This window comes from Crinia signifera, chromosome 4, assembly GCF_055691185.1.
Source record: "Crinia signifera chromosome 4, ASM5569118v1, whole genome shotgun sequence".
Lineage (NCBI taxonomy): Eukaryota > Metazoa > Chordata > Amphibia > Anura > Myobatrachidae > Crinia > Crinia signifera.
Genome location: NC_139220.1, coordinates 87,696,537 through 87,709,601, shown reverse-complemented (window position 1 = coordinate 87,709,601; position 13,065 = coordinate 87,696,537). Strand labels below are relative to the sequence as shown.

At 44.2% G+C, this 13,065-nt stretch overlaps 1 protein-coding gene across 1 annotated transcript; it reads right to left on the bottom strand.

Moving 5' to 3' along the window:
* Positions 1 to 847: 847 nt before the first annotated feature.
* On the bottom strand, positions 848 to 11,383 carry GDF9 (growth differentiation factor 9). Its single transcript, XM_083181948.1, has 2 exons — positions 10,959 to 11,383; positions 848 to 3,105 (listed from the first exon to the last, which is right to left on the bottom strand). Exons 1-2 carry the CDS (start codon positions 11,269 to 11,271, stop codon positions 2,174 to 2,176), a joined length of 1,245 nt encoding a protein of 414 aa, XP_083038074.1. The 5' UTR covers positions 11,272 to 11,383; the 3' UTR covers positions 848 to 2,173.
* Between the last annotated feature and the right edge of the window lie 1,682 nt (positions 11,384 to 13,065).

Sequence of the window (13,065 nt, the reverse complement as noted above, 5' to 3'; positions counted from 1 at the left end):
AAATCCAGACCTCCATTGACCATTTGTGTGTGATTTTGTTATCAGCACATTCAACTATCTATTTAGTACACATAACATTGTAACTAGTGACTAGTTCTACATGTGTTTCACAGGGACAGGCTGCTTCATCAGGACCGCAAGCCGATTGTCTCCTCATATTTATTCATTCATGCTGGCCAATCATTTGGCCGCTTGGCGTCATGTGATCTAAACTAGCGACTGGGCTTCAGCCTCACTTGCCCTTTCCAGGCGGCACGCCGGAGGACAGGGCACAAACAGCCTCACTTGAAAAGGGCAAGTGAGGCTGAAGCCCATTCACTAGCTTAGATCAAATGACGCAAAGCGGCCAAATGATTCTGACGACGCAGCCTGTGCCTGTGAAACACATGTAGACCTAATAACTTGCTACAATGTTGAAACAATGTTTAAATAGTGCATTTGCATGTCACTTTCGAGGTTATGTCTATGTATGTCTAATTTTTTTAACCTCTTAAAAAATGTTCACAAGCAACAGAAAGGGGTCATCCTGTGTGGTCCTATATGCTAAAAGAGCACACAGGACAGTGTCCTCTTCTTTTTACCTCAATAAATTAATAAAAGTATAAGTTTTAAAGAAAATTAATAAAAAAATAAATAAACAAACAATGTCTTTGGTGTGCATCCATCACGCAAAATCTTTCTCTCTCTCTTTCAAGTAACCAGTTCTGACATCAAGCTGAAATTTGGTATGTATTTACATGCCAATCGACAGAAAGGTCCGGAATCCACTGTTCTAGTGTGTACCCAGTATAAAAACAAACCACACCACCACACACATACACACCACTCTAAATAAGTAATAGACAGGTTTGCGTTTCTCCTTTTAATTTTGTGTACAGTGACTTAGTATTTCTTGGTTAGAAAAAGCGAAATATTAAGTATTGTGCCATTAGTGCCCGATGGTCAGATTTTAGCAGATTCACCAGTAACATCAGAGGAGGGAAGCAGATCATTGCTGACTGCTCACAGGAAACAAGCCATGTGCTCTTACAATATATATATTTCTACTGACATACAAAAGACATTTTAAGAGAAAGGGTGTCATTTAAATCGCAGCGCAACAGGAAGGATTAAAGTGCTAGTATATAAACACACTTACAAAATTACTAATGTGCAGGGGGAACCCTTCCAGCTAAAGAGAAAGGAAGCCCACTAAGACATCTATTCCTAAATGGAGATGTTAAAAGAGCCATTTCCATTAGGAGAGCACCAGTCTTTAAGTTAACAAGGAGTCACCATCTGCTAAATGAGCTGGAGATGTGACCATAAAGATGTGCAAACAAGCATTTCTACACAGCTGAAGAGTTCTTCAGCATGTGATTCTGCTCATTTGTAGATGCCAAGAACAAGAGGTTTAATAAAAAAAGAAAAAGAAAAAAAAAAATCTATACAGTAAAGACAGTTTTGCAGAATGAAAACGTTACTTAGATTTTCATCTTTGTGTAGCAAGTTCCTGCAGAATAATAGCACTTTGTATTACAATGATCTAGCCACATATGTTTTGCATCATTTCTGCAAGACATCGCCAGACAGTGTCAGTGACAATTCGCTTAAGACAAGAGTTTTTACAGTATTGCATATAGGAGGTTGTCTTTAGGCTTCAGACAACTTTGTTCTCAGATACCTTGGATGAAGGAGGGCGGTTGTCCCTTGGACAACCATTTGATCCGTTCTTTAAAATAAAAAAACAAAACCAAAAGGAACCCCTAAACATTTTAAAAAAGTGGCTTCAGCTATCTTAAAACCTCCTTCTTGGCATCTAGAGACCTATTGGTATTTAAAACTACAACTCCGCAGCATTAAAATATCTTTTAAAGTGAGAAACAAATGGCTTATTGCTTCGAACCTCCTCACTACGTATGCTCGGTGGTTGATTCATGGCAGACAAGAGCTTGGTTTAGGCCTATGGCAAAAAGTGGAGGGTTTCATTTTGTAGGTTTTAAGCACATTTTTCAAATATGGATAGAATTACACCCACAAAAGAGAAATAATTAGGTCAATGGCTTAGTGTATTTTTTAACATTGTAGCATATGAATGATTCTCTGTGTGATAGTCATTATCAGGAAAACAGGAAGCCTGAAGCCTGGAGTAAGATACAGTTGGATACTCGAACAAAGACTGCTTAAGGGCAAGCTAACGGCAGGTACATTTGGTTGCAATCATATCTTGATATTCTTTATAAGCAATAGAATTATCTGGTTCGATGGTAAGAACACTCATGGGCCGGTACTCAGATGGGACACAAGATGGTCGAGGAATCGAGGAGTCCAGTTTTTCATAGATTATATTCTGAACCATGGTATGCACTAGTGAACCATACTTATGACCAACAACCCTAGGGCAGTCTCCTTTACAGTAATCTGGATTGTACCTTTGTGGCACAATGATCCATTTATCCCAGTTCAGCTGGCTGAAACTAAGTCGAAATTGATGAAGTTCACATTCATTTTCATGGTATGCAAATTTCTTGAAAAGCTCACTGAAGTTATAAGAGATTGGCCCAGTAGTTGTGTTCTCCGCTTTATCGTCTTCACCTCTACGTATGCGAGATCTTCTATGTGCACGCAAGTTCTCTTTTAGTTTCAGATCATTTAAATTAGAATTAATGAGTCTTCGAGACCATTTAGAAGCTTCCACATGAATTTTGCTTCGATGGTACGCTTTATTGCTTGTGTCATTTAAATACAGCAGCAGATATGGCAAGGATCGAATCATTTGTAAAGGTCCATTACTTCCAGAATTGGAGTGCTGATTGTTCCTCAGACAAGTGAGGTTAAAGGACAATTGAATCTTCTGTCGGTTTGAAACAAATGGTTGGAGGAAAGAGGTAACGTCAATCTCAACCCACCGTTTCCTGTTCTGGAGCTGCAATTTGAATGTGTGAGGTAATTTAGGACAGACAGAGCTTACAAGTTGATCATCAAGGATCTCCAAGTCACACGTGCAGGTCATGTTGAAAGAAGTGTATTGTTTATGAATGGAGAAAAGCAAGATAGACCGAAGATTTTGCTCCAAAGCAGAGACGCTATCAGCGTTGAACGTCAAATCCAGGGAATTGAAGTGTCCTGATATATAAAAGAGAAAGAGGGGAAGAAAACCAACACAATTAGCACTATATTTACAAGATGGGGATTTATTCTGGTATACTACTAAATCTCTTGTATGCAGTGTCATCAAAACAATCACACATATGCCATTAACACTTGGCAACATTACAATGAGCAAAAAAAAAAAAACCTATTCAACAATACATTTTATAGTTTATTCAGGGAATTGGCCAATTTCTAAAGTAATGTAAGAAAACTATGCCGACTTTTATTTATGACTGTAATGCTAAGACTGGAAAACTCAATCCAAAGCCTGTATGTAGCAATTCAATTGTTTTGTGGCCACCTAAACATAATTTGTTCCCATCTGAGCAATTCAACTGTTCCTTCAAATGGCCCAGAGTACCATACACTCATGCCCATTAGTACCAGGTTTAGCCAAGCAAAGTAGCTAAACCCATCTAAACTCCCGCTTAGGCACCTAACATTCCAATTTATCGCACATTTCAGATGGCCATATTAGGAGGCTGAGAACTGAAATTCTGTCAACCTAGAACAGGGCTGGTCAAACCAGTCTTCAATATCTGCCAGTGGCGTAGCTACATATGTGGCAGACCCTGCAGCGTCTTGGGGGGGAGGGGGGGGGGAGTCTGTGGTGGGTGCTGCTGGCTGAGCTGCAGGCGACTCAGGCAGCAGTGAGTGCTGAGCTGGTCCTGCCCTGTACATATCTAATGAGCGGGGACCCAGTGCAGTGCATATTAAATGATCGGGTCCAAGCCCCGTGCATATGTAATGAGTGGGGACCTGCTCTTTAAATATGCACTGTGCTGGGTCCCGGCTCATTAGATATGTACAGAGCGGGACCAGCTCAGCACTCACAGCTGCCTGGGTCACCTGTCAGCTCAGCCAGTGGCGCCCGTAGTCCATCACCTCGCCCCTTCTTTTTTTTTTTGCCAAGGGGGAGGGGGGGGGGGATTTCTAGCTACGCCACTGAGATCTACCAAAGGTCCACATGTTCCAAATAGCCTAGCTGGTGCACAGCTGTAGTCATTACTAACTGCCACATTTGCAAACCTGCTGAATTCATTCCTACTATACAGTAGATCCACAGGTTGTCTGAAAAACACAAACGGATGGTAGATCATGAGGACAGGTTTGTCTTATCACAAGAGCTGCCCTTTGCAATACTAATCACATATATGTTAGTACATATCATCATCATCATCAACAGTTTCTTACATAGCGCATACATACATATTCCGCTGTGCTTTTACAGAGTATAGTCGAACATTCACATCAGTCCCTGCCCCAGTGGAGCTTACAATCTATATTCTATACACGCACACACAGACATTCTAGGGTTAATTGCAAATGTGTAAAACTACACATATGCAATTAGTACGATTGCGATGTGTGGTGGGATGCACCGCAACTGCTTTTTTTTTTTTGCTCCTACGCTATTAACCCTTAATATAATTAATTTCCACTCATTCCCAGTCTATTCTGAACATCTCACAATATTGTTTTTAGGGCAAAAGGTTGCACCGAGGTAGCTGGATAACTATGCTAATGTGGGGTACACACTAGGACGACCCGCTCACGATGTGCACCGTGAGCGGGTCCGATCCGATGGTGACCCGCACCCGGGAGTATGGTCATTCTTCAAATCCTACCTGCAGCAGGTAGGATCTGAAGAACGACCGACCGACCTGCGGGACCGCGCATCGGATTGGTATCTGTCCACACCAGGACAGAAAAGGGCCCAATCACCACACAATCTACATCCAATCGGTCGGAATTGGATCTAGATTGATGGGATCGGAGCCTTGCCGTCCTGGTGTCTACCCAGCATAAGCCACACAATTGTGCGGCATATAAAAAACCTAGCTCATCAAGGAGTGGCACTCCCACCCACCCTTATGTTGCGTAAATAGGACATGCACACTTTAACAAACCAATCATTTCAGTGAATTGATTATTTTGCAGCACCCTTGTGCACACAGGTGAGGTGAGACTTTTAGTACCCTGTACCAGCTTACAGTCACACAGCAGCAGAAACAGAAAAAAAATAATGGTACTTGTGTATTATCACGGCGCCCAGTTTTGCTATGTATGGCACTGTAGAGAAATTGCATCGCATGCGATTTTATAGGGTGTGCGATGCCATTATATTAGCTATACAATAATATGATTGTATGTCCCCAAAATAGGTTTAACGCATCCCCCCCACACTATCCACGCCACCCCAAAGCGTGGAGAGCGCAGCGTGGGGCTGCGGAACGGAAAAATAATTTAAAGGGATTATTAAATATTAATCTATTGCTGCTTTCACACCGCAAAACCTGCTTAGACCCAGTATTTAAATCGGGTCTTAAAACCGGTCAAAGCAGGCCTAATGCCCCTTTCAGACTGCACATAAACCCGGTCTTAAACCGGGTCTAAACAGGTTTTCTGGTGTGAAAGAGGCATACATAACTCTGATGTCAGGGGTGTCTGAAAAGAACCTGCGCGGCTAAATTACAGCAATATATGATAAATAGCCTGGAGGATGGCAACCACACGCCCCCACCAGTGCCTCCCACCCCTGTCTTAGCAGAACAGATACATACATGGGTAATGTATAGGGAATCAACTGCAAGCCCCAGCACAGCATGCTCAGCACAGGAGTCACCGGCGCTATGACTCCCATCGGGGATAAGCATCTGCATTTATTGCGCCTCTACAACAAACAAGGCATTAGCAAGATCCTGGAGCGGGACTCCACCCTGCACATCTCCCTCCCCCACCCTCTTACCTGGGCAGCGCAGGGAAGGGAGTGATCGCGCTGGTGGGCAGGGGGTCCCTGCAGCTTAGATCAGTGGTGGGGTCCCTGCTAGGTCCCACTCTCTGCAGGGACCCCGCCATTGATCTAACGCTGCAGGTCCCCACTCACTCATTAAATATTCACTGCACTGGGTCCGCTCATTAAATATGCACAGAGCGTGACCACCATTGGCTGTGTCCTAAATACCGGTTCAGACTGCAAATAAAATGGGTCTGAAAGGGTAGGACCCTGCTTTTTTTTACGGTTTCCAAAAAACAGACAGACAGACAGTCACAGGACTGGACTACAGAAGAAGTGTACTGTACAGTAAACTGTATGTGCCACCTGGTAGTTCAAAGTTACTAGTTGGTGGTAGGGACTGGGGGACAGGTAAATCAATCTATATGAGGCACAGGGACAGGCACAGACTACAGGGATACTAGGCGTACCTAGACATTCGTAGGCCCCATAGCAAAAGTTTTTAAGGGCCCCCTATTTAGCAACTGATGGTGATAAATGTATGTAAAACATTACTTGAACAGTGAAGATGGGCCCCCTTCAGCTCTGGGCCCCACAGCAGCTGCACCCCTTGCACCTATGGTAGTTACGCCCTTGGGGATACATAATATACACCACAGACTCTGTCAGGGTACCACCACACTACACTAACACAGTCAGACTCAGCAGTGTAGTAGTTAAAAGTTGAAACTACTACACCACACAGGTGGAAGCGGGGCAGGAAAGGTGAGCAAGCGGGCGGGCGCCAGGGAAGACTGCCAGACACATGTACACTGTTCAATCTCCTAGACCAGTGGTTCCCAACCCTGGTCCTCAAGTACCCCCAACAGTACATGTTTTTCAGGTCACCCAGCAGGTGCACAGATTATTCAGGCACATTTTAAAAGATCCACAGGTGGAGCTAATTATGTCACTTGTGATTCTGTGTGGAGACCTGCAAAACATGCACTGTTGAGCTGTGTACACACGGGGACATAGGGGCTGAAATCGCTGAAAATATGGTCGCAGGTGACCGTATTGCCAGTGATGGGAGTGTGCCCCTGCGATAAATCGCCGGGTGCGCGCTCCCGTTTTCAGCCCCATTCTAATCGCTGGTCGCAGGAGCTTGCCCGGCAGAGGTTCCCTTTCATCAGCGACCATTTCTGGTCGCTGATGAAAAGGAGAAACTGAGAAATATATTGCTCAGCCATATATTGCTAGCAATATATGGCTGAGCAATATATCTCTCCCGTGTGTACGGGGCTTTGGGGGTACTTGAGGACCAGGGTTGGGAACCATTGTCCTAGACTGTAGTGAACATGGCGCCCACCCTTATAGAAACATAGAATTTGACGGCAGATAAGAACCACTTGGCCCATCTAGTCTGCCCCTTTTTTTAAACATGTTACCTCAAACCATATTTGATCCTTATTTTTTTGTAAGGATATCAATATGCTTATCCCAAGCATGTTTAAATTGTACTACTGTATTTGCGTCTACCACCTCTGTTGGGAGGCTATTCCACTTATCTACTACTCTTTCTGTGAAAAAATTCTTCCTCACATTTCCCCTGAATCTTCCTCCCTCCCTCTTCCTCCCAACATGACCCTCTCTTATATAGTGATAGTGTCAGCGCTCCAGGCCTGGGCGGAAATACCCGAACAGTCTCTCTCTAATTTTCATAGAGGCCATTTGGGCAGCATTTTTAATAGCATGCCAAATTTATGTTGTTCCCATCTTTTGGAAAACATTATTAATATATAAATTATTAACGATATGCCTGATAGTGGTCTATTGTGCATATAGTCTAGCACAGTGGTAGCCAACCCTAGCCCTCGAGAGCTACCAACAGTTCACATTTTACAGACAACCTAGCTGCTGCACAGCTGCACTCATTAATCACTGACACATTTTAAAAGATCCACAGATGGAGCTAATTAGCTGACTTGTGATTCTGTGAGGAGACCTGCAAACAGGGCCGGCGCCACCACTAGGCAGGACTAGGCATTTGCCTAGGGCGCCGGCCACTGGAGGGCGGTACTGAGCCGCCGAGGTACCAGAAAGCATAACATTCCATCCCGCCCGGCGAGGCTGCCCCCCGCGCACGCCGCCCGCTGTCTGCTGGAGGATTTGAGAGAGGATGGAGACGCTGCCCCCCCGCACACGCCGCCCGCTGTCTGCTGGGGGATTTCAGTGAAGATGGAGACGCTGCCCCCCGTGCACGCCGCCCGGTGTCTGCTGGAGGATTTGAGAGAGGATGGAAACGCTGCCCCCCGCGCACGCCGCCCGCTGTCTGCTGGGGGATTTCAGTGAAGATGGAGACGCTGCCCCCCGCGCACGCCGCCCGGTGTCTGCTGGAGGATTTGAGAGAGGATGGAAACGCTGCCCCCCGCGCACGCCGCCCGCTGAGGGATTTCAGTGAAGATGGAGACGCTGCCCCCCCGCGCGAGCCTGAAGCTGCATATCAGTTCAGCAGGTACAGCGCTCTGGGGGGTGCGGGCGCCCGCCGCAGTATCGCCCGCACCCCCCCCCCTGCCGTTTGCGGGCGGCGCAGGGGGGGTTTTGCCTGGGGCGGGCGGGGGGCTTGCACCGGCCCTGCCTGCAAAACATGCACTGTTGGTAGCTCTCGAGGACTAGGGTTGGCTACCCCAGGTCTAGCGTGTACACACTATATCATTAACTATATGCACTCCCTCTGGTCACTAAGAACCCCCCGGGTCATCTGAATATGCGGTCACATATATGACTACTGTATATAACCAATGACTGCATGTTCGCCGGGGACCAGGTGAAGTCACTGAACGATATTGTTATGTGTGTATGCACTTAATCGTTTACCCAGAAGTCCAAGCTATATCGTTCACTAACAATATTGCATAGTGTCTACCCAGCTTAAACCTCTGAATGCCAACGTTGTTGTGAGATCCTCAAAATATCCACATTGCTCACAGCAAGTGTTCTCTAAAGGTGCGTACACACGGGGGCGATTTAGGGCAAAATCGCGGGAAATATGGTCACTGAGCGACCATATTGCCCGCAATGGGAGTGTGCACCGGCGATATATCACCGGGTGCGCGCTCCCGTTTTTGCCCCTGTGGTGATCGCTGGTCGCAGGAACATGCTCCTGCGACCAGCTGATTTACACTGCCGGGCTCCCCCTGGCAGTTTCTTTTACATCAGCGACCATCTCTGGTCGCTGATGTAAAGGAGAAACTGAGCAATATATGGCTCAGCCATATATGGCTCAGCCATATATGGCTGAGCCATATATCTCCCCCATGTGTAAACAGCATTAGTATAAATAAATACAGCCAAGTCAATTCATTGAAGTTAAATATTGCACCCAAAAAAAATAACAGTCGCTGTGAGCGGCGCTGGCATTTTTAGCAGATATATGGAGGATCGCTCACAGCACTCAAAGGGTTAAGTATTTATGGATACATGGATTATGGATAGTTCTGATTCACTTCTGTGCTCATCAGCCATGTTATTAGCTCCAGCAGTCTATTTTAGTGCTATCGGTTACAACACAAAGTTGGTTTTGAGATCTAATGCACACATTCTCAAATTCGGTCCTCAGGACCCTGCACAATGCATGTTTTGCAGGTCTCCTCACAGACTCACAAGTGTAATAATTAACTCCACCTGTGGATCTTTTAAAATGTGTCAGTGAGTAATAAGTACACCTGTGCACCTGCCAGGTGACCTGGAAACCGTGAACTGTCTGGGGTCCTGAGGACCGAGTTTGAGAACCCCTGATCTAATGAATCAAATAACGGTAATTATTAAAAGAGACCTTCACCTGAGGATAGAACACATGATTGAAATATTCAAAAGAAAAATAGGTTTATTTTACAAAGCTTTAAAGTTCAACAGCAAAGCAAACCAATAAAACCAACACCATATTATGGAAGAGAGACACTTAAATAATAATAAAGTGAGCAGACATATTGTCTGGACCAGTGGTAGCCAACTCCAGTCCTTGAGAGCTACAAACAGTTCACATTTTCTAGATCACCTAGCTGGGGCACAGGTGCACTCATTACTCACCTACACATTATCAATGATCCACAGGTGGAGCTAATTACTTCACCTGTGATTTTGTGAGGAGATCTGGAAAATGTGCACTGTTGGTAGCTCTCGAGGACTGGAGTTGGCTACCCCTGGTCTGGACTAACACGGTTCTTTCAAAACAATTTTGAAGACATTTCTCATACTCAAAAGATGTGCAGTATGTACCAGAACAAAACCAGCTGCTGATAACATACCTCCCAACATGACCCTCTCCAGGAGGGACACATTGCTCTGCTCCTGGGCTCTCCTCTATGATTGCCATCACCTGTGTGGAAATACCTTTCTTATCCATGACCCAGTTTGGCACAGGTTAAAGCAATCATACATTAAGAGGGAAGTCCAGAAACAGAGCGTGGTGTCCCTCCTGGAGAGGATAATGTTGGGAGGTATGTGATAAGTGTTTAGAGCAGGCATGTCCAAACTGTGGTCCTCCAGTGGTTGTGAAGCTACACATCCCAGCATGCCTTGCCATAGTAATAGCAAACCATGATGGGACTTGTAGTTTCACAACACCTGGAGGACCGTAGTTAGCCAGGCCTGGTTAGACATTTGTGTACAGACACACACAGGTTGAGTGTCCCTTATCCAAAATGCTCAGGACCAGAAGAATTTGGGAAAACGGATTATTACGAATTTCAGAATATTTTTATATTTCAATTAGGTATTTTGCATTTATGTTGTATAAAACACATGAAATACACACAAATATATTTTATTTGTGCATGAAACAAGGTTTCAAAACATGAAACAAAAATTTGTGGACCATCTCAGTCACTGAATTTGAATGCCAAGCAAATCATATTCTTGCACATGTTAAGTGCCAGGTACAGATGTCCACAATAGTGTTTTTAGCCAAAAAAATAAAATAAAGTACATTCTGGAAACGATGGTTTTCAGTATAATTTTGATAAGTGATACTTAACCTGTATAAAGATCATACATACAAGATGGAAAAAAATATATAATGATTTGAGTGGGAACCCATGTTCATACTGACTTTTAATCTTGGTTCCTCGCTTGCACTCGGTCTTTGGAGGGATGAGTCTGACTGTATTATATTCTGCATTTTTGTGAATCCGAGGAAAACCCTCCTTGGTGGCTGATATTTTGTATAGCCTCTTCATGTACTTGATGGCTACTGTTTGGGGTCCTGGTGTGCCTTCCTTCCAGCCTGGGCGCTCTGACAGCTCCTTCAGCAATGGAGGTAGCAGATTATATTCTTGGCTGTCATAAACCAGTCCAGGGACACCTGAAGAGATAGAGAGCAGCCATATGGAATAGTAAAAGCACACAAAGAGTGTTTCAGCCATTCCTTGGAGGTGAGTTGATGTAACTATCCAAATCCCTCCATGTTAATTCACCCCCACACACAGCTCCAGCCAGGTTCCCTGCAAGTCACTCCTTTAATTAGCGTCAGCTGCTTTTCCACAGTAGCAATCTTAACCCTTCAACTTCTGGAGAGACTGTTTAATTAGCAGGTAAGGAAAACAACATCTATTTATTGAATCCAAAGCATTTACATCCGATCAACACTCCACCAAAATAATCAGGTTTTCTCTCTCAGATGGTACTCAGGTTATTGATACCTTATATTTGGCATACTTTTTCTATTCTTGTCAATAGTTCAGAAACAGGAACATATCCGTGAAATCATGTCACAATTGAATAAAATAAGCATCCGATAACTTATCCACAGTATGGACACTGCAATAAATGTTATTATTTTTTTAATTTTAGATTAATACTGGTAACTTTGTAGTACTGTCACCTGAAAAAAAAACAACAACATTGGTCCAAATCTGGGCTGGGCAATTGCGGCCCTCCAGGTGTTGATGAACTACACATCCCAGGATGCTTTGCATTAGTTTTGCTATGTGGCCATGCTGAAACTGATGCAAGGCATGCTGGGATGTGTAGTTCATCAACATCTGCAGGGCCGCAATTGCCCAGCCCTGGTCCAAATGCTTACCTACTCTCCTGGATGTTGTGGTAGACTTTTTGGGGAGTCCTCCTACCACCAGAGAGTGCTCCTCTTCTTGCATTGCAACTTCTTCCCATTGAAACAGTCTTATGCTGGCCACACATCAGACCAACTTTCCTCCAACCATCCAACTAGTTGGTTGGTTGGACTGAAAATCTGGAAATGCCAATAAGCAATTTGCTCAGAAACTCAGGAGATTGGACAAGAACATTAAGTGAAATTGTTTAAATCAAATAGGTCCAACTACAGTACATTGTCTGAGTGACAGTTGTTGTCCATTTTCCGATTTGGGAAACAAATGACTTAAATACAAATTACCTTTGCTCCTATCCATTACAAGGTTTTTATTCCATCCAACCAACTAGTTGGATGGTTGGAGGAAAGTTGGTCTGATGTGTGGCCAGCATTAGCGTTTTCCAGCCTCTCTCGTCACTGTTTCCAAAGGGTGTGCATCATAGGGTTGACATGACATGAAATATGTTGACAAAAACAAAATGTCAAAACTGAAAAGGCCAACATGCATTTTCAAAAACATTTGTAGCAATTAGTGTACCGTGTGCCCCGCATGTCTCCCTTCACTGGCCCAATTTACTGTTTACAATCATGGTCCACCTGGATGATAAAGTTAAAAAAATATGAATTAAAAATTGGGAAAAACTCATGACGACCTTTTAATTTGCTGACCATTATCAACATTTTGCTTGTCGTTCATGTTGACCAATAGTGGTCCACTTATTGACCTATACACATCAACAGAAAGTCTGGATCCAGTTTCCAGAGCAGCAGATGAGAGAGACATCCACCCAACCACCACTCCCCATTCCGGCGGAACATTGTTGACTGTAGGTGGAATATAAAGAAAGTGCTTGAAAAGCAGGGCATTTTTAGGTGTATTTTGACTGTGTTATAAAAACACAAGAGTAAATCATGTAATTAGACCATCATCCCCAGTATGGCATGACTACACCCTTTTTAGTATCATCACTGAATGGCAGCACACTATCTATAGAGGGAGCCCAATATTCAGGGCATGATCAAATATCCATACACTTAAGGCCCCATACATTAGGCACTTGATGTGCCCAGTTTTGGATGTGATAAACCACAAGCAACTGCTGGAGAG

What these genes read in the sequence shown, in the direction of transcription:
- GDF9 (XM_083181948.1), bottom strand. Translation starts at nt 11,271, where the DNA reads ATGGCTGAAACACTCTTTGTGTGCTTTTACTATTCCATATGGCTGCTC. An exon ending in GCGAGGAACCAAGATTAAAA is followed by an intron (nt 3,106 to 10,958) that starts GTCAGTATGAAC and finishes TTTATATATCAG; the next exon opens with GACACTTCAATTCCCTGGAT.